Source organism: Bombus impatiens, unplaced genomic scaffold (genome assembly GCF_000188095.3).
Source record: "Bombus impatiens unplaced genomic scaffold, BIMP_2.2 scf_0142, whole genome shotgun sequence".
Classification (NCBI taxonomy): Eukaryota; Metazoa; Arthropoda; class Insecta; order Hymenoptera; family Apidae; genus Bombus; species Bombus impatiens.
In genome coordinates, this window is record NT_176561.1 from 2,385,694 (window position 1) to 2,407,155 (window position 21,462).

The following is a 21,462-nucleotide window of genomic DNA, read 5'->3' on the forward strand; positions in this document are numbered from 1 at the left end:
CAGACCAGGCCTGCGCTCCCTCTCTCCACGAGCTGACATTCTCCTAGCGGCGGCGCTCGTTGGCTGTGTGTCGACCGACGACGATCGGAGCCAACTTCTGTGACCATCGAGGTTTCGTCCCCTCGTGTTCCGTTTCGTGGCCGGTCAGTCAGTCAGCTCGGTATCGCATTATGCTACGGTCGCAACGACGGTCGCATCCTAACCGTGGCCGAAGCCTCCTCTACGCGACGATACCAGGAATCGGTGCAACGTGAGATCCGATGGCATGCATCCACCCGGAAAATGGGGAAAACCGCCAGCAAACTAAAGTCCCGCAGAAGCCAGAGTTAGTGTCACATTCTACATTTTCTAATTTGTTTTCCTTCTGTTCCTTTGATTTGATTTTTGCAGCAATTTTTCTATTCGAAGCAGTGCTTTGTTCTTCGGCATTGAAATTTCTTCCTTCGAATCACGTGCACGTTAGTTGCGCTATACGATGTACTAAAGTCATTCGTGTTTAGTCAATTTACTGTCCTGTTTGTTTTATTTCCTCGTTTCTTTGCGTCGAAGAGTTTTTCAAATCGAAATGTGGACTTTGTTTGTACAATACAAAGCTGATGCAGATAACGGTACCATTTGCAAGTTATAGTGGAGGATTTTCAACGTGTTTTGAACGTGGATGAACAAATTTTTGAGTTATTAAGGAACTGTATTAGTTGTTATTGAAGTGCGTGCTTTTTCTCTCTTCTCTTTTTTTTTTTTTTTTTTGTTTGAAGGATTTGAAGGAGATTGATGATAGTGTTTTATGCGTATGCGGGAGTGGTTTGTTCGATCGGTGAAAGGAGAGTGATGAGTCGCCGTGATTCAGGGAGCACGTGCTCAATGATGGACGGTCGAGACTGATATCGGTGAGAGATCTCGTGGTCAAGCGTAAAACGACCACGTGAAGTTACGTTTGTACATGTTTAACAACGTTTGTACCACTGAGTTTTTAATTCTTCTTTTAACTTATAATTTAGTCGAACTTATTAATTTTATTAAAAAAATCAAGAGCCTATCGTTTCGACAATAGTCTAATTAAGGTAATGATTAAAAGATCCTCTGATCTATAGAATACAATAACCAATTAGCTAACTTTCTCCGCAGAATATTATCCTCAGAATATGTATACAAACTAATTCCTTATAATTTCTCACAAGGGTCTTCGTACACACTGCAAAAATGCTATTTTCAATGCAAAAATGTGTAAAAATAATATATATATATATTTCTACATTATAGAAAGTAGGTATAATTCTTATACGAATATGTAGACAGAATAGGGAGACAAAAATATTTCTACATCTTAGTATTTTGAACTACAGGTTATGCTAATACTTTGTCAGAACTGTTTTTGTCCTTAAAACGAGTCTTGATCTTTTTAACATAAACACGCTAACTTTGGCGGCAAATTTTGATGTCATTTTATCTACATAAAAGTGCCCTTTTTGCGTATACAGAAACTTACATGAAAGATTATATGTACTAAAAAAATATCCTCTAATCCTGGCTAGAAGAAATAAGCACCGTGTTGCGTGATTAAAGCAACATTATTAGTGAAATTTTGCAAGTCGTAAGTTAACGGCATTGATCAATTTTCAGTTCATTAATATAATTGTGATTAAGAAATTATCATGCAAGAGAATCCAGGACGCTTTTACTTCGAATATTAATTCAGTTATGCAACAGCTGGGACGAAAAATCGTTGGCCAAACAAACGAAACGAAACATCGCGATAAGTCACCTGGCATATCAGCGGTTTATCGTGGAGCTCCGCCTACGCAACGATCGCTTCGCGGGCTGTCGCGTTGTAAGTAAATACACGTGTAGAGAATCACGTTGGAGTTTTATTTGAAAATCGAAACTGGTACGAAGTATGCTAAACGTGGGATGTAGGTCGCACGGTAGTTCCTTCTTGCGCGGGCTGCGGCTGATAAACGCAGCTTGCACCGACCAAACGTCGAGATAAACGCGTGTCTTTAAGGACATTTAAGCGCGCGAAACGTGTAAACGGAGCACACGGGGGCAATCAGACGTTAAATAGTGGACTTGCTCGACATTTTTCGAGAACTCGGCCAATCAGATCGAGTCGACCAACGCACTAAATTTAAAATTATATACTTTCGTAAATTTTCTCCTACATTTTTTGGATTATGTTGCATCGAGGTTGTGGATTGGAATGTAATTTGAAATTTTGAAATCTCGCGATTTCTCTACGCGTCGATCGAAACTCTCGGCGACTCATTCGTCCCTGTCAGCTGTGTACAAACTGAGCCCGATTGTAATTCCCGTCGCGAGGTAAACGCGCATATAATTACGCAGCCACGAAGGAAACGGGGGAATCTCCACGCACGTTTTACGCACGTGAATAAAACTTGTTTTTTAACAGTACGCGCAAAGAATCAGCCGTGTCGAACACTCAGTTTTCGATGACAAAGAAAAGCGCGCGTGTTCTTTCAACCGAGCTGATATAGCTAGCGTATAACGGAATTTCTTTTAACAAAGTTCTCCAAAATTCGTCTGCATTTAAATTCAAAGACTTCCGTTTAAATGCGCAGACGAAAAATCGAAATATTCATGAAAGTTGTAGAACGAGAAGCTTTCAACGATTTCGCGAGTAACTGGCTGTAAAAATGTACCACAAATGAAAAGAGAAATATTCTTGTTCATATCGTATACGGTACATTTGACGGTATGCAGATTTTGCAAATTTCGAACTCTCGTCGCCAATGAAACATTTATGAAGCTGCAGCAACAGGTGAATCAGTGTCATTCAGTCAATTTGTTGATCAAGTTAAATATGATATATGTGTATTAAACTTCCGTGAAACACTTAATTTCTATAATATTCTCTCTCGATATTTTCACAGATGTAAATCCAATAAGAATAAAAAGTGACGAGTTTATCAAAATTTATTCAATCAATTGAATATAATTATCCGATAAATATCGCTCAAACGCCGAACAAGAAGTAATGAATTTATTTAAATTAAATCAAATCTGAAATGTCCAGAAAAAGATTATCTTTCATCCATTGTTCGACACATCGCCAAAAATCCAAGCAAAACATAACAGATCTATTTAAATCAAGCATCAAGCATAAAATCGGCAAAAATATTCCCGTGGTTTGTTCGCTTCGTTCGTGCTCGGTAAAGCTACCTAATCGCGGCTTTTTCGGTCGATAATGGTTCTCCAAACGTTGCATAGTTATCTCGATAAGCGGTTGGCTTATCAGTGTCGCCAGGTATGATGTCGGTGAGCAAGCGAGCGAGCGAATAAGCGGGCGGCGCAAAACACACCTGCATTCCAGCGGCAGTGTTTTTCGAACACGACCAGCCTCGCTCTTCTCCTTTTTTCTCGACTGTCCAGGCTCTCCTTTTTCCTCGTATGTCCTAAGCTCTCCTGGCGGCTCGAGAACTTCCATCATGGCTACCCTCCAATTTTCTTTCTCAAGCACACCGTGAAATTTTCAGGAAGACTTAAAACTCCACTGGTGGCCAGAGAAAATGTGTAGAATAAAGTAGAGTTTGTGCCAGTCGAGAGAAGAGTGAAAGCGTAAATGTAGTGTTTAGAATAGCTTTTATGGTCTTCCACGAATGTCTTCGTTCTGTAAAATCCTATGAAAAGGCTATTTTCATGCAAAGTCGTATCCTCGTGTAATATTACGTGTCGTATCTTCGTGTTCATTTATTAACGCATGAAACGATAATTATTTTATAGCAAAACGCAGTACTTTATGAGAATATTCGAAAGAAGAAAAAGATTGTATTTGTGCAGTCCTGTTATTTCTCAGAGAGATATATAGATTATGCCAATATTTTTAAAGCGAAGCTGTTAATTGGCATAAAACACGATAACTTTGCTGCGAAAGATGTACAATTTTATTTAATAAAGATACTTAAGTTAGAAAATATAGTTAAAAGAAAAGGATCAAAGAGAAAAAAGATGAAGTTTGATTTTTTTTATAGCTGAAAAAGACACGAATAGTTTGTCAATAAGAGTAAAAAAGATGGCGCATTGAAAGATTCTCCTTTTCTTTTGTGATTGGTTTTTTGACGAATTATGGATAAGAGTACATTAAGGTCGATTATGCAGATCTACCGATTGAAAGGAAACGATAAACGTGCATATTCTTGCAATGAATGGACCATTGTCCCCGTCGGCGTTGATCTATCGCTGACATTTCGAGCCCGAAGAATTTTTAGTCACGTCTCCTCTTATCACGATCGAATGATGCATGTCTGTTACTATGAAATTTAACGATTCGTCAATTTATTTTATTATGCGAAATTCTACTATTTCGTATGCGAACATTGAAATTTTTATATTAAACGTCGGATAGTCATTTCAACAGCTCATGCATACGTAAATGAATGAACATTTGCGACGAAAACATCTGTATTGCAAATCAGCAAAAAATGATGAAGAGATAAAAATACTTAAAAATGCTTAGTAAATATATTTCTTCATCCTCATTTCAAAACTCTTGGCAATAGTTACAAATGTATACACGGTTAAAAGTTTTAATACAAAACTTCCATCTCATCAAAATTAAAGATAACATCCGTAGTCGATGGTAGGCAGTAAAAATATTTTTCAAATATACCAAGTTGATGCGTATGAAAATATTGTTTGTGTGACCTTTGAATTTGGTGAACCAATATTACTCATCAAAATTTTATTCTACTTCGACAAATATGCACCAGTTTAATAACGAAAGAAGAAACTACTCGCAAAATCTTCTATATGTATCTCAATCTACTGGTCCTTCCCACGAGCGAAGGAAACTTTGTTACGTGCAGCTGGTGCTCGAACCGTGTTCCTGAAAATAGAGCGGAACGGTTGTTTGGAAATGCTCTGAAACAGGTACACTTTCGTGGCGAAGAATGCATTCCGAGTCACGCAACTGCCGTACAATTCGCTACTCAGCACTCTTTCTCTTTTTCTTTTAAATCGTCCAATGTAGCGGAAAACGAGAAAACGAAGACGAGGAGAAGCATCTTTGCTTGTCTAGAAATACCCGGCGAAAAATCGCGAAGTTTAACGGGGGAACATGGTCTCGTATCCGCGACTGGAAAGGCTCGAGAACAGGTTTATATCCGCGCGTGTGAAGGCGAGCGAAGATAAACGAATCGAAGCGAAAGTGAGCCGAACACTTCAGTTTCTGACCAACTGTTCTAAGGATCCACGTATGATCCGCTTGTCAGATGTGGGTACGAGTGAATAAAAACGTAATACCTCGCGTGTACCGCGTATAAAACGATTTTCAAATCGGAATCATTAAATCGATGATGAACAATCGAGGAAGATTCCACGACTTCGATAACGAGCGCGGTTGTTTCGTGGCTGCACCTGCGATCGCGTTCTCCGTGAACACGATGCAGTGATCCGGTCAGAATTCCAGAGAAGGACGAGCCCAGTTGTACCGAGCAACATTTTCCGAAAGTGATACTGATCCTAACATACGTTTCATTTCACAATTTTATGATTGAAACGGAACGACACATTTTTTGATTTTTGGGGTTAATGAACGACAGGTGGATTGATCATAGTGTAAAATGTAAAGTGAATGGTTTGATCGTTTGAGGTGGGACTGAGACCAGAGGAGGGGTAGTATAGTGAAAAGTGCATATGCAGTGGAGGATGTAGTCTATGCAAGGGAGAGATGAGACTTTGATTTCAATCATATAAAGATAGAAGGAATGGTAATACGAATTATGAGAGCAGGTGCAAGAAGCTCCTATCTCGACAAATAAAACTGAGATCAGAGTCGGGAAACTCATTAAAACATCCCAAAAGCATCTTTCGCAACAGGACTCGTTAAAGTGCTCATATTCATACATAATTTCCTATATCTTTTTGTTCTGTATCAATTACAATAAAAACTTCAATTCCACGAAGATTTAAGAAAATAGTAGTTACCTAATAAAGAAATTCCTAGATAAAATTCCTTGATAGGACGACTACGATCATAGCCTGCCTTGTTGAGAGGCGAAAGAGAAACCCCGATAAAGACATTAACTGCACCGATCGTTTGTACACGAAACCCGATGAAACCATTTGACGTAATCGCGATGGAGGGGCGTTGGCATCTCTGTTGGCGATAGCAAATCGCGAGCGAGTGGTTTTAAACGCTATCATTCGTCCAAGTGATTTGCACGCTGACCACACGGCCAAAGTTATTGATTACAAATAAATAACAAACAAAAGTGAGTGACATAAACGTGAGCTGATAAGATTCATCCACGAGTAAGTGGCACGGATAGCGATGATCGTAAGCGACAAGGATCGCGCGCGGAAAAGTACCGGCATGCGTGAGTATTAGAGACGAAGGATTCGAACTTCAGATTAACAAGTTTTTCTTAAATTACCTATGTATCGGCAAACGTATGGGCAATTTGTCGTTCGTATGATCGATGAGTTAGAAATTTCTTTGCATAGAGATCTTTACGGGTTCTCGATGAAAAACAAAGCGATTCGATTTGCTCTCTATAAGGAACGAGCTAATTTGTATTCTTGATGGAATGATAGATTATAATGAGACTAGGTACAGCAAGCAAATGAGGACGTTATGGAATATGAATCACTAAGAAATGTGTAATAGATGTTAGCGCAAGTTGGAAGTGATGTTTCTTTCGTCGAGGTTGATTGTTCTTTTTTCGAGTCACTAAGCTTTGTAAGGGAAAGTATAGCAAATGACCTTGCTCGATAATTTGACAGAATTGGTTTTCTGATAGTAATAGGATTACTGAGATGCAAGAGAAGATTCGGCGAAATAGCTTGTTCTTCATATCGAAGCTATAGTGTTCTTCTATAAAGATGTACAGTTCTATAATCTTCTTTCTTCTTGATATTGATATGTGATATATGATAATTTAATTAAAATGTGTATATATTAATAACATTTCATCTAGAATCACTTTGAAAAAATTTTAAAGAAGATTCCAATTTTTTCGGATGATTCTCGATGAAAGTTAAGAGTTTGTTTATTTCTGAAAACACAACTGCATGTAATAACACACTTTTCGATAATCTTCAGGCATAGCATGGAGCTTCCGGTTTCCATCTATGGGCACCCTACAAAACCTAGGCGCCAGTGGCCGTCGTCGAAAGAGAAACGGCATATCATCTTCAACCTCTTGTAAGGAACTCCATCAGAAGCGACACACGATCCACCTACAGCCGGAAGCAATTATTCATAAGGAGCCATCATTCATTGTGACACCACCGTCGCCGGAAGATCCGACCGAGGAGAACAGAAGGTAACTCGAGTGGTGTGTTAACTAACCATAAACTAAACACTCTATTCGATAAAACGACTACTTGAAATCAATGTTATGTACATATACGCTCATATATGGCTTAATTTAAATTAAAATTCCCGGTTATTTCGTAAATTGTTCAATTTAGTTGAATTTTATGCATATATTTATATTATTTACCCAATTCTGAATTTTTAATAATCCATAATTTCGAAGAGTAATATCTTCAAGTTTATCAATCTACGTCCCATAGATCTTTAGATTCCTTCTAATTCATAACCTTATACTGATTTGTATGCTTAACACGTTAAGTGTCACACCAGTTTCACAATGTTTGGCCGTGGCGCCACGATGATTTTTTTATTATGCAATACATATAATGTTGAAATATTACATACAGGAGATATGATACGGTGTATAATCATCATTAATGAATTTATCTCACTGAGGTCACCGATGACCCCCATGGCGCTCTAGTGCAATTTCGCTCGATTTACTTATCCTCAACGATTATCAATTATCTCATATTGTTTCTTCGAATTGCTAAATAATTGTTCTATGTTGTTACGTCGCGGGTTGTACCATAAACCTACCTAAGGTCAAGGACCTTAAATGCCATTAAACATCTTTCAAGTCGAAACGTTCCTTAGGGTTATTGTTCATTGAGATAAAACATGGAAAAAGCGGATTTTTCCCATGTTCAACGGCCACTGGTGGGGACGCACATAATAGATCTATATTTCATGTACAAGTAAAACTATTTTTATATATTTTATATTGCATTAATTTCGTCACACATTGTAGTAACGATGGTAATAATAAAAAATGCATAACTATTGACATTTGTTCAAATTATGTATTTCTAACAATCTCGGTGCGCCGGTCACCGGTGACCCCCATGGCATTCAACGTGTTAACGATAACCAACATTGAAAATGTATACTTTCAACGCAACTAATCTCCCAAGTTTCAAGTTTCACGTATATACATATGTTAAAATAACATGGGTTCGAAGAACCCTAAAAAGACCCGAAGGACTTTTCAAAAGGATTCGAGTCGAAATTCTCGCGTTATAAGTTATGAATTAGTCTGTTGGAGGTACACCGAGGATACCGGTACGGGAGCATAATAGAGCCGGCAGGTCCTGAACCGGTTTTCCTCGATCTTTGCCTTTCAAAGTGATGTCCTCCCTCGGCCGGTCGGGAATCCCATAGCGGAAAGACAGCACAATGGGGGAAACTATAAACGTTCCAGCGATACTTGTAGCTGTTTCGTAATCCCTTCGGAAATCTGTGCGACAGCACATCGACCGATCCTTGTCCCGTTCATGTCGAGATTTATCTGAACATTGCATCGTTGAAAACTATAAGAACTGGCATTTCGATCGTTAATGACTTCATAGCTTGACCGATATGAATTTCAATAAGTTAAACGCAGCGTTAAATCGAGCGTGGTTAACGGAGTGTAAAGTGACGTTGGAAATTGATTCATTTTACGCTATGTTGAGCAGGGATTGAGTATGATGATGCTAATGATCGGTATAATTAAGGTACGGTAGCGCCTCCATGTTGCAGGGAAGTCGTAAAATCGGTCAAGCAACGAAGTTATGATAGAGCATGCCAGTGAACGAATTGACCGAAACTTGAGTAAATTGCAAAATTTCATCATAAATCATTATGTCATCACGTTAAATTTAGTTCAATCGTGTACTTAAGTTCATAGGTATCATCTTGTGCTCTTTACACTGATTTTTTTCATTGCTGAAAACCTCTTCTGCGGTAACTTTGAGTTACTTCTCTTTGCTGCTACTTCTTTTTCTACGATATATCATTTTATTTCTTTTCTTATTTCTTTCTTTTTTAAATTCTTTATACTGCTTTGTCTATTACCAAGATAGAACGTTCAGATGTCAGAGAAAAGATTTTTATCCGAATAATTCCTACAGATTCACAGAAAATAATTCGCTCAAACTAAGAAGTTCATCTAGTCGATTAACTTACGAAAATTACTGGTGGTTTCAATGAATGAGTACTTTCATAGATCTTCTGCGAGTTTCTATGAACATGATGGGGAGGATTATGGGTAAAACCAGGAGCAGTGTTACACAGAACGATGCGCATGCGTGCACTTTCGCGCGAATCGCTGATAACGCGAGTAAAGTTCTGTCGCGTTGACATTATAGCTAGGGACGATAAGAAACGCTGCATACTTCTGCGAAACGTATCCCTCACGTCTACGTGTAATTCCAGTTGAAAATTGTTTTCGTCACGCAATCAGTTGCAGTTCGAAACGGTAGACTGTTAGACTCAAAATGTAACAACTGGCGCGTACGAAACAGTAGAAAAGAAATAACATTCTATAAGTTATCCGAGACAAATTTTTATATATGATTCTTAATCTTCGTATTTTGACTATAATTTTTCATAAAAAATTAGATATAACATCCCAATTCATCTCAATAAGCTGTTATTTTAAAATTTAATACCTGATAACAGTAAAATTCTGTAAAGAATTTAGAAAGATAAGAAAAAAAACTGACGAAAATCATCCTAGTGTGATCGATTGACCTTGATAGCATGTATTTATGATAAAAATGACAAGATTTTTAAATAAACGCATGTGTGCTATGTTTCGCGCATGCTATGTTTATAAGTTTATACAGATGCTTCAGTCCTTATCGCGAAAAGAATAAGAAGAAAAAAGGATACTATCAAACAGTACGCTATACGCAATTTTTTCAATCGCACAATAGAATCACGCGTCAAATGATATCAGACGCGTATAAAATAAATTGTGATAATCTAATTCGAAAAAAAGATGTTAAATCATAGCTTGATACCTATGTAGAATAGTCCATAGAAATAGATCTAACAGATATAATATTTGTATCCATTCAAAAGGCGGTGTCCACATGTTGCATCACGTGTAACCAAATAATCTCGTATATTTAGAACATATTGGGACGCTCGGTTAAATTTGTTTTTTTATTCGTAAGTAGGGTGACGTAGAAAAATATGCATCTGTCGTTGCAAGTGGAATGATCGTTTGTTACTGTTTACCAAGAAACATTCTCCTACTCTTAAATCGGACAGATCTATAACCCCATAAACTGATTTATATTATTGGCGTAATCATTTTAATTTACTAACAACTCTTATTCTTAATTTCATTAATTAACAGTCACACGGACTATTATCAAACGGACCTGATACTGTCGTAGACCTGAGACAGTACTCTCGCGCCCTTACATCGATCACCGAACGATGCACTGCCTTTCCAAGCTCAGTACGAACGAAACAAATGCACAGATGCGTTTTATTACACTTATCGAGCGCCCCTATTTCACGCAGGCGCGCCAGGCCCCCATATGCAACACCCTGTTCCTGAACAGATCAATAACTTTCGCGTGTATCAACTAGGCCTAACGTGGTATCGCGATAACGTTGAATTTCTCCATTGACATCAACGAAAGCCTCAAAAATCGAGAGAATATCTCGCGCTCGAGTTCATCGATCGAACGACCGGTGTCAACTCGAATGTTGAAAGGCACTCGAGAACGGAGAAAACGCAGGCGTGGGTGAGAACGCGATGAGACACCATGGGTACGCAGTAACGTACTTAGTATATTAAAAATGCAATAAAACGCACCGTTCAATCGTTTTAAACTAAACTTGGCTTCTTTGAATCATCTTCATCAATCGATCATCCTAATAAATCCTTCGATCGTCGTATACCATAATCGAGTACTATTTTTACTTTAGCTGCTTCTAAGAGATAGCTGTCTATTATTTTGAACTCTTGACAGTTTTCTAATCTGAAGAAGTCAAGATTAATTTACAGTAAATCTAAATAGATGTATCTAAGTAGATCTGAGTTTCTTTGAAGTGGTTGTTAAGTTAATTATAAAATTTTATCGGTCGGGCATATAAATGCTATCTTTGCTCATTTTCGTAGCTGAAATATAACGTATGTAACATGAAATTAACGAAATTCTATGTATACAAGAAAATAATGAATTTTAATTTGAATAAAACAAGTTTTACAACGAATTTAATTAACGAAAATTAACGAATAATAAAAGCACAATAATAGTACGTTAATCCACGATGTTTCAATGATCGCAGAAGAAAACAAGAAAAGGATGAATTTTAATAGGTTTCCAGTCAAACGAGATCGCAGCATCTATAGGGAAGGAAGAGAAATATTTTCCTTGGCTAGAACGATGGCCGAGTCGAATTCGTCTCCACGTCGTTCTATTAATATCTCACGGGGCGCCCCTCTGATCCTCCAAAAATACGGCCCTGCTCCCGTCGTGGCTTTCCACGCACATAGTTCAGTGGGGTGCGCGCGCTCGGCCCGAGAGCCGTGTGGCCAAACCCTGTCTTTACGATTTCTCGCGGCATCAAAAGAAAATTCTTTGCGCGCGATCACGTTCGTGGAACGCACCGTGTGTTCTTTCACCTTCGACGAGAGGGAAGGTTAAAAGAAACAAGTTGAAAGGAAAAAGGGTTGGAGAGATGCACCGAGGCGAAATGTGAACGATCCACGGTGTAAAGTTGCTTTTTCGACGCAGGTCGTCGGAGGTAAAGGTCGAGGAGGCGGAGGAGGAGGTGGCGAACAGAAGGGAGGACTGCGACGCGTGCGAATACGCTGCGAAAAGGGTTGACAACAGTAACGACTATTCCAATCTACCAATGGTAAGTGTGTCATTTATTATAGGAAACGTTTCAGATTCGAAGAATTCGGCGGAAAAGCGTGGAATCTGCGATAATAGGCGTTAATAGACGGAAAAGTTGTTGATACGCAAGACGGTTCGTTCAGTGACACCACTCCCCAGTAAGATATAGATTTGTGAAAATTTTAAAGTTTGAATAAATCATTTTTAATAATTCTCTGACACTGATGATGAGTTTTATACCTAATTTATATTTTTATACGCGAGTCGTGTTTACATAAAAGTAGTAAGTTTGTAGTATTGAACAAAATAATCACATAGTGGATATTTTATGCTGAACAGAGGTTCGTTTAGAATATTTTTAGAAATGATCAAACTAACGAAGCTCGATCTTGATCGAAGTATGATAATGAAAAGTGACAGACTCATCGAAGAAATTTGATGATTGATTCGTTGACGCTACTGACTCGATGATTCAACTTTCACGCGTGACACTCTACTCCAAACCGTTGATAAGTTGTACGCATGAACGCTAACTTCGTTGATCCCTTTATGGAGCGAGTACTCAAGGCTATTCTTGTTAAGCCAATCTTGCGGTCTCGTACCGTCCAGACATTTCTTCGTTGATTGTGGCTATATGTAGCTTATCTTATGCGAAAAGTCGTTTGATAGAAATAGTAAAAATACTCGTATGCCCACGCTGTATCAAATTAAAATACTAGTATAAGGTAAAGAAATTTAAGAATTATAAAAAGAGTAAGAAGCAAATGCTTAAGATTATATGTAGAAACGTCAAACTATATAAAAAAATAAAATCTTCAGGTCATTAATATTGAAAAAATGCTAATTCCACGGGTCTTCTTGAATTTCTAATGCCTGAAACTCTATAGTCCTAAACTATGTTCGGGAACCTCTCATTTAAAATTCACATTCTCGCTTATCTGATTTAGGATCCACCCGAGGAGTCGACTCGAAAACTTCTGGAGCGAGAACTTCGACTTCTGGATCCCAGAGATTTAAGATCGCACGCTTGGTATCATGGTAGTACTCTTCGAGGTGGTCGAAAGGGCGCTGAAGCGGAAGTACCGAACGACGGTGACTTCCTGGTCCGGGATTGTGCCTCCCAGCCCGGAAACTACGTCCTTACGGTCCGATGGAAAGGCCAACCCCTTCATTTCGTCATCAACAGGGTGAGTTTTTCTGAAGACTATCGCATTCTTTGTGTAATCTTTGCTTTTAAGCAGTAGAAGTAAAAACTTTTGGATAAAAATCCTTTAAATTTTAGTTTTTGTTTTCCAAACTTCTTCCAGCAAGCGTTCTATAATTTCCTATTAATTAGTGTTCCGATAGAATCAGCCGTTTCTTTAATCAGTATTCTGATAATCAAGTTTCTACTGTATTTAAAACCAAAGATTTCTAAATTTTACTTTGAAAAGGAAAACCCATAAATGTTTATAGACTTACAGTTTTGTATATTTACACATTAGCTTTATTCGCTTTTCCATTCTGTATCTGCGAATATAATAAGAGAACTTCAAGTTTTGATAATTGAGTTTTTACTATACTTTTCTCACCATTATCAAGAAACTAAATAATCACTATCGATAAACTAAAGACCTCTATACTAACAGGTAGTAATTCAGCCAGAGACAGTCTACGAAAGGGCCCAATACCAGTTCGAGGACGAAGCGTTTGACACGGTAGCCGATCTGATAACTTTCTACGTGGGCAGCGGCCGTCCGATAAGTCAAGCGAGTGGCGCTCGCATAATCACTCCAAAACCAAGATGCGTTCCTCTAACCTGCGTAGCAGGACCAACAAACAGCCAACACTGTTCTAGCCCTTCCTCCTCGTCCCTATCGACCGGATCTCCGCCTCGCCTACCTCGAAAACAACAACGAAGTCACTCTCTAACCGCTCAACATCATCCATCTGATCAACACGATAGTCGTCAAACATCGAATCAACAAGCAGCACCCCATGGACCGGTCCAATCGAGCACTCTACCACGAGTTCCACCTATTCAGAACCAACCACCATCGTGTTCCTTATCTCTGGGTCGTCAGAAGATCACCAGGGTGACTTCCGACCCGGCTCTCCAACAACAGCAACAGCCAACTCTTCAACCATCGAGTTTGAATCATCAAAATTCACATGGCACCGCCCCGCCAAAGCCACCGAGGCTGCCATACGCCCCTAATCACCAGCATCACGCTCATCACCATCATCATCATCACCATCACCATCATCAAGGTTACCAAGCGTCAGGAAGCGACAGCGGAAACGGATCTGGAGACAGTGAGTTCGAAACGAACAATTCAGGCGGCGCCAGTAATCCGTCATCCTCTGCTCCTATCAAAGGAGTCGTGATTAGAAGTCATTATAACACCAGTAATGATGGTACCAATGGGAACAATGGCAACGAGTATGAATTATCCGCAGAAGAGCAGCTAGTTGTGGCTGCACCGTCTTTAGAAATCACGACAGCTTTGGATATCGAAGGATTTACGACCCTGTTATTGCCAGCTGGCGAGCATAGACCTCTAGATCCTACAGCTTTAAGAGGAGTGTCTGGAATGTTACACGACTCGGCACCAAGAGTCTTGGCGTCTCATCTAACGAAGATCGACCTGGAATTGGCTCTTCAACCTGGATCTGGGAATAGAAATGGGCTGAGTGGTATCGAATTAGCCACTCTGCCGCATGGTCGACAAGCCAGGATGGATTTGATCGAAAGATCCGAATGTCTGAAACTTGTGGTGGCAGTGACTGTGCTGGCTGGAGCCACTGCCATCGAAAGAGCAGCTACGATCAGCAAGTGGATCAAAGTCGCCATAGATACGAAGACAGCTCTGGGGAATTTGTATGGATTCTGTGGCGTGATGCTTGGTCTGTGTCTGCCTCAGATACAGAGGTTGGCGAACACGTGGCATTTGTTGAGACAGAAACATACCGACGAAGCTTTTAATTTTGAAGCGAAGCTCAGGCCTACGCTTCGTGCTATGAACGAGTGCACGAATCCACAGGCACCGAATACTACGCTCCCACATCTGTTGCCCATCGCTTTGCTCGGTGAACGAGGTCCTGAAGATATTCTTGGTGCGTTGAATAAAGTTTCTCTTGCTTTAATGGTAGATCTTCGATTCGAATTTAATTTGACACTGAATCCTAAAAAAAATCGTTTATAAAAATTAATTTTTATTAATTTGAATTTTATTATAGGAAGAATATATTTTTGCTAGTATTGGCCATCTAAACTAAAATTTAACATCGGATGCGTAATAAAATTTGAATCGTATCGTTTTTTAGGGACCGTAGCCCCATCAGGTCTAGCAGCGGCAATTCTATCGCCTTGGGAGAATTCAGCCCCAGACTGTGGCCTATCCATCGTTTGGTCTCACTTGGAATCAGCTCGAAAAATGGCAGAGAATCTCCCGTTATTCCGTAGAAACGCGGAGATCGTTCTCGAGGGCTCGAGAAGCGACGAGTTACTATCTGACGCGTTTCGAACGGAATTTCATATAAAATTCCTGTGGGGAAGCCGAGGGGCCACCGTAGCACCGGAAGAGAGGCATTTAAAATTCACGCAAGTGTTAGACGCGATGTTCGACAAGTGTTCATCGACGGAAGTGGCGGCCTAAACGCGATCAAAGGAGAATATTATAAATAGAAGTTCGATTTATCTTGACGTTACTCGACGTTTTTAAATGAACAGTTTTCTCGCGAGAACGAGACAAGCATAAGAAACAAGGGACCCGAACATATTTGCGTTCGACTTGCGTTCTAGGTGTAAATTATGATTCTGTAATTATGTAATTAAGTGATTGTAGTTAATTGTACTTTCGTAGGGTTTAGTATTTTATTTAAAAAGATTCACGATTGTGTGGTCGAATGTACTGTTAGTTGACTATGCGTTAGAACTTTTTGAAATGTATGGCAAGGTAGGATTATTTGAATCGGTAGAATATTTCGATGAAATTAAACAGTTCATCTTGTAACTTATTAAATTCAGTTATGAACAATTTTTTCGCGATCGACATTTTAAGATAGACTGCTTGATTCGTTGTTAGTAGCCTGATGAACAACGAAATTATATGATATACATTGACGCTCGATCATAGTTTTCGAGAAGGAATAAGTTCTACTCATCAAAAGCTAAGAAGTTTGTTTAATTAACGTTAATATTACTTAATCATAACCGTCATAGTAATTCAGTAGCGCATATATATTACTTTATTTTTGTAAATTATTTTATTATTCGTTTTATTAGTTCTTGTATAATACCTTTTCGCTGATTCAAATAATCCTAGCTTATCCTGCCATATCCGTTATCGAGCCGTTTCCTCGCGATTCTCGCAATTTTTTGAATTGTTTCTTCAAACGAGATTGCAAATCGTAATTGTAACTCGTGCAACGTGATTTTTCCATCGTGGCGAATGACATCTTTTTGTAAAAGAAGAAATAAAAAACAACGAAATAATAGGTGTTTTGCGATAATAATTCGCCTCGATGGTGGAATTGTATCTCTAAGGAACAAAAAAATCAAAAGCAAATAGCATTAACCTGACTTGGACGTATAGTATATCGCAGATGTAATGATAAAACGTGTCGTATTTAGCGCAATAACGATTCCCGAGAATGTTTAACGATCCTTTTATTATTAACAGGAAAACCGTATTTAACGTCTTGGAAGAAAAGTGGGCGACGAGAGATATGATAATCAAATCGAGTTGAACTTGTCGTGTACTTAACGCTCTAACCGATCCTATTATTACTCGACCGATTATACGTTGTAAATGTTGTTCACGTTTGTTCACATTTAATAATATATACGGAGAATGAAAATCAACTTCGCCTTTCAATTCACCCCCTCTCCCCTCCTGTCGATTTTTGATATATCTTCTACAAAGATATTATAATATTCATATGTGAATTGTGAAACTGATATTAAAACTTTCTCTTTATTTTGCACAAAATACGAGAGGAAAGATTATTTTTACCAAAGAACAGAGATTCAAATACACATCAGGCTTCATAAATATTCAAAAATGCTTGTAAAAAGTAAAAAATCCGTAAGTAAATATGTCCGAGGACAGTATTTTAACATGGCACTTGGTAAAAGCCGCGTCTAGTGTCATCTAGTCTTGAACTGAGAGACATCTGGACGTATCTGCTATTGTGACTTCAGCGCGAAGAGATAAAAGAGATAAAAGTCAAATACATACCAAATCTGCATGCAAACTCGTCGAATTGACCACTGATTACCATGGCAGCCATAAATTCCTATTCCTTGGAAGTGATTTGTATAATCAACAAATGATCTGCATAAAAAGAAAACCAAAGATTTAAAATAATTGTATAAAACTAAAAACAATTGCATTAAAGAAAGCAGTAATCAAATTCGAAATCTATCTCGAAAGTTTGTAATATAAACCATGATCATATCGACAGGTTTCGACATTCATACTGAAAGCATAGAAAAGACCGTCTGAAATTTTGAGTCACGAAAAATCAACATAGAAGACACAAAGCTTTATATTCTACGCATGTGACATGCTATGAATATTTCAAACAAAGGCAGAGACATTCTACTCGTTCCCTTCTATCCCGTAAGAACGAAAACTTTGTTGTTTTTCATATTGACTTTTCATGACTCAACTTTCGGACGATTTCCCTATTTATATGATCGCGATATAAATTACCAGAATCTTTAACAGTTACATACGTGACCAACAAAAAAAAGAAAAACTACCAAAGCTAGTTCAAAACTACTTACTTTCGATACAATAAGACACTATTACATAACTATACATTAGTTAAATGAAGCTAATAGTAACCTGTAAATAAAGTAGAAATACGACGCAGTTGAAATTACACACGTCAGGGTAGTACGTCCTTACGCTACGACGCCTGACGACTTTCGACACTAGAATGACATTATACGCAGCAGATTCCCTCGCAAATTCCTGATTGGTTAAAGCGTAGCATTTCGTTATCCAATCAAAGCCACGAACAGAATTAAGATATTATATAACATAAAATCTTCTCGTAAAGTCATTATTTTTCCATTTTTGCTCCGATAATATTAATCATATTCAATCAATAATTAAATACAGTGAATATAGTGTTTCTTTCTGATTAAATGAAAGAAAACAAGTTTTAGTTAGAATATAAGAAAACAGAATTAATATTGGATAGCGATCGTGTGTATAAAGTATAACAAATACTGAATATAATTCAATGAATAGTACTACAACAATATTAAATAATTAATATACATAAATTGATGTTATGAATATATTATTTAGTTTTATTTTTAATATTTATATAGTTTCACAGTTTAATGCTTGGTTGAGTTTATTGAAATGAGGATGTTACTGAATAGATATTTGATGTTTATTAAAATTTTATTTAGGTATTATCCTAGACAAGTTTTTATTCTGCTCAATATATGTTATGAAACTATTAATCATTTATGTTATGATTTTATACCTTTTATTCAATAAATATATGAATAATATGATATTATATTGTTAAATAAAGCTAGCTAGCTAGTATCTAATGGTCTGGTACTTTTATTTATTTTATGGAATCTCTTTTAATCCACGTTTTAAAATATCCGCTCCATGAGAACACCTTTTAGAGAAATTCCTAAGAATAACATTTCTTTTCATAAAAATTCCATAGTAACAGATATTTTCCTAAATGGAATATTTTTTAGAAACGATAAATAACACCCTTATCTCGACTCCTATTAAATATATATATTTCACAGAAATTTCTAGCATATTACTCATAATCGTCAAATGCTAATGATGCCAATTCTCATTCTGACGCAATATTTCTGAAGGCAACAGTTATCAGAAAACAGTTAAACTGCAATATGAATATATAAATATTTGACTGGATATAGAATTTAATCCAAGGTAAAGGTATTGAAATATTTCTAAGAAGTAGATATGAAGTATTATTTTATTTTTTAACTAAATTTTCAATTGAACATACTTATATTGATTTAAAATAAAATATTTTCCTCTACTTTTTATATGATGTAGTAAGAAAAAAATAATATACTGTGCATTGTGGTGAACTAATTAAAAGTTATGTTTTCCGAGTGAAATTTAAAATTTGTACTGCGTTTTAATCAATGCTCTTCATCTGATATTTTTTGCAAAATATTGTATGTAACTATGTACTCTAAGTACTACAGAATCTATGACATTTATAAAGCAATAAAATAAAATAAGCGATAAAATTCATGCCCAATAATTTTATAGACTTTGCGCTATCTAAAGAAAAAATTTTCCCTCTCTAGTTGTACAAAGCAATAAGAATGACATAGCAATGTATTTTCAAATTAAACATGTAAGTACTTTAGCGAGTCATGACTCGGCTGATAATAATATATAAATTTATCTATATCTGGCAATAGTCACCGTTTAGAAGGTGCAGAAAACGAACCAATGTACGTATAGCTTAAACACAATTTAATTTATTTTCGACAATATTCGAGTTAATCTCATTTTCTCTTTGGGTTTACTGGCAAACTATGAAAGTTTTAACTGATTTACCATTAGTATCAAGATTATCTTCGAGAGTCATACGAATTTTAGGATGTAACAAAGGAGTTCTGACATTACAAGGCACAAACACATATCTTGTTGGTACAGGTACTAGGTAATAAATGTCAAATTCATTGGTTAAAGAGGTTGGTGGTATATGATATCTAATGCAAATTAATGTTTATCTTTTACAGACGCATATTAATAGATGCAGGTGAAGAAAAATCTTCCAATGAGTATACAAAAGTATTGCGTGAAGTCTTAGAAAAAGAGAAAGCAACTATTCAACATTTATTAATTACACATCATCACCCTGACCATTTAGGCGGAGTAAATTATGTTTTAGACATGTTAAAAGAAACTGATACCACAGGATGCACCAGTATAGTGTGGAAATTACCAAGAGCTTCTAATGACAAAAACTCCAGTAAACTTGAAACGCAAGTTCAATGGGAAAATTTAAAAGATAAGCAGGTAGTGGAAGTAGAAGGAGCTAAACTTCGTGTTGAGTATACTCCAGGACATGCATCCGATCATGCTTGCTTTATGCTCGAAAACGAAAAAATACTGTTTAGTGGAGATTGTGTTCTTGGTGAAGGTACTGTCATTTTTGAGGATTTAGAAACCTACCTGGCTTCTCTGAGAAAAATGTTGGGAATGCAGGCAAAAACGATATATCCAGGTCATGGGCCTGTAATAGAAGATCCAGAAACTGTAATTAATTATTATATTAAACACAGGTTAAAACGAGAAAATGACATTTTAGGCATCCTGCAGCAAAATGCAAAAGATAATACATTATCTGAAGCAGATATTGCAAAATTTTTAAACATGGTAATAATCATTATTTCATTTTTGATACATATCTAAACATGTGATACATAATATAAAAGTTAATATTTCTAGAACGTTTCAAAACATTTGTGGGATGCAGTAATCTACAGCATAGAGCGTCATCTTGATAAATTAGTAAAAGAAGGTAAAGTGAAAGGCGAGAAAGGAAAGTGGCAAAGTATGTAACTAAAATGATTTTAGCAAATTATTTAATTTAAAATGTAAATTGTTAAATTATCTATAGTGTTTATAAAATGTTTGTAAATATTATACAAAAGGAGAAAATACAATGTTCTATTGTTTCATGATTTATTTATAATCTAATACTATGTCTATACCCATGTCAGTTGAGAAAATCATCGAGAAAGCGATGCTGTGAAACATTTATTCGACTTACAGGAACAAAACGATAATACATTATTTACGAATTTTGTTTTTCAATATTTAGGCTGACAATGCTAAAAATGTGCGTACAGTGTACAATAATTGTTACAAAGATTTTCACGAAGTATATGCCACATAATATAATAATCTGCTTAGTTGATTAATGCATTCATAGTCTTCTTATTTATTTTACGGGTTCATTAAAACACGTGACACGTGAATAGATGCTCGATATAAAATATATACTTTGCTACAAAGACATATCACGACAATAAACGTTTCAATATCTTCATTATAAAATCTGTTTTCTATTAGATAATATTGGCGAGTATTCATACACGCGGTATATAGCACCCCTTATTTTGAACAAAGGGGAAAACCCCGACGTAACATGATGTTACAATATAAATCTATATATACATATATATAGATTTCGTTTATATCTTTAATAAGCTCACTTCATCTAATCATCTGTTTCTCTCTTTGGGTAAACGTAAAAAATATATATATATATATATTTATATGCACTCTATATATATATATAAATCTCAATGATATATATTTCTATGGTATTAATTATTCTTCATATGGACATATAATATAATCTCTCTGTTGTTTTGTATTTGTCTAGTAATTATCGATAACATCATCAACGCAATCACATAATATCCTATTAATTGATATTAATCGTTAACAAAAAATTGTATTTATTAAACAACATACGAAA

The 21,462-nt window shown here is 36.7% G+C and overlaps 3 protein-coding genes across 12 annotated transcripts; 2 read left to right on the forward strand and 1 right to left on the reverse strand.

Annotated features, from left to right (window-relative positions):
- Positions 1-132: 132 nt before the first annotated feature.
- Positions 133-16,804, forward strand: LOC100741613 (breast cancer anti-estrogen resistance protein 3). 3 transcript variants are annotated; one of them, XM_003487201.4, is made up of 6 exons: positions 133-325; positions 7,058-7,280; positions 11,854-11,977; positions 12,906-13,145; positions 13,587-15,054; positions 15,265-16,804. In XM_003487201.4, the coding sequence occupies exons 1-6, from the start codon at positions 283-285 to the stop codon at positions 15,594-15,596; spliced, it is 2,430 nt and encodes an 809-aa protein (XP_003487249.1). In that variant the 5' UTR covers positions 133-282; the 3' UTR covers positions 15,597-16,804. The 3 variants fall into 3 exon arrangements, with proteins under 3 accessions (XP_003487249.1, XP_012237530.1, XP_033175150.1); XM_012382107.3 differs by lacking the exon at positions 133-325 and adding an exon at positions 6,186-6,332; XM_033319259.1 differs by lacking the exons at positions 133-325; positions 7,058-7,280 and adding an exon at positions 10,546-10,882.
- LOC117151110 lies at positions 4,343-17,951 on the reverse strand. Of its 7 annotated transcripts, none has more exons than XR_002946104.2 (3): positions 17,732-17,949; positions 17,181-17,276; positions 4,343-4,840 (listed from the first exon to the last, which is right to left on the reverse strand). XR_002946104.2 is itself a non-coding variant. In XM_033319262.1 (2 exons), exons 1-2 carry the CDS (start codon positions 9,485-9,487, stop codon positions 8,365-8,367), a joined length of 486 nt encoding a protein of 161 aa, XP_033175153.1. In that variant the 5' UTR covers positions 9,488-9,626; the 3' UTR covers positions 7,787-8,364. The 7 variants fall into 7 exon arrangements, 1 of the variants encoding a protein (XP_033175153.1); XR_004461144.1 differs by having other exon boundaries at positions 17,793-17,945; XR_001102056.3 differs by lacking the exon at positions 4,343-4,840 and adding an exon at positions 7,787-8,643 and having other exon boundaries at positions 17,793-17,945.
- A 1,120-nt stretch (positions 17,952-19,071) lies between these two features.
- Positions 19,072-20,903, forward strand: LOC100741730 (endoribonuclease LACTB2). Of its 2 annotated transcripts, XM_012382086.3 has the most exons (4): positions 19,072-19,320; positions 19,388-19,632; positions 19,712-20,351; positions 20,424-20,903. In XM_012382086.3, exons 2-4 carry the CDS (start codon positions 19,505-19,507, stop codon positions 20,535-20,537), a joined length of 882 nt encoding a protein of 293 aa, XP_012237509.1. In that variant the 5' UTR covers positions 19,072-19,320; positions 19,388-19,504; the 3' UTR covers positions 20,538-20,903. The 2 variants fall into 2 exon arrangements, with proteins under 2 accessions (XP_012237509.1, XP_003487250.1); XM_003487202.4 differs by having other exon boundaries at positions 19,072-19,632.
- The last annotated feature ends 559 nt before the right edge of the window (positions 20,904-21,462 follow it).

Excerpts from the sequence above, each read along its gene's own strand:
- LOC100741730 (XM_003487202.4), top strand. The coding sequence starts at position 19,505 with ATGAAAGTTTTAACTGATTTACCATTAGTATCAAGATTATCTTCGAGA. Across the intron at positions 19,633-19,711 it reads CTTGTTGGTACAGGTACTAG|ACGCATATTAATAGATGCAG; the intron begins GTAATAAATGTC and ends TATCTTTTACAG. Across the intron at positions 20,352-20,423 it reads TTGCAAAATTTTTAAACATG|AACGTTTCAAAACATTTGTG; the intron begins GTAATAATCATT and ends TAATATTTCTAG.
- LOC100741613 (XM_012382107.3), top strand. The coding sequence starts at position 6,287 with ATGATCGTAAGCGACAAGGATCGCGCGCGGAAAAGTACCGGCATGC. Across the intron at positions 7,281-11,853 it reads CCGACCGAGGAGAACAGAAG|GTCGTCGGAGGTAAAGGTCG; the intron begins GTAACTCGAGTG and ends TTTTCGACGCAG. Across the intron at positions 11,978-12,905 it reads ACTATTCCAATCTACCAATG|GATCCACCCGAGGAGTCGAC; the intron begins GTAAGTGTGTCA and ends TATCTGATTTAG.
- LOC117151110 (XM_033319262.1), bottom strand. The coding sequence starts at position 9,487 with ATGCAGCGTTTCTTATCGTCCCTAGCTATAATGTCAACGCGACAGAAC. Across the intron at positions 8,644-9,280 it reads TGAAACCACCAGTAATTTTC|TTTTCAACGATGCAATGTTC; the intron begins GTAAGTTAATCG and ends CAGTTCTTATAG.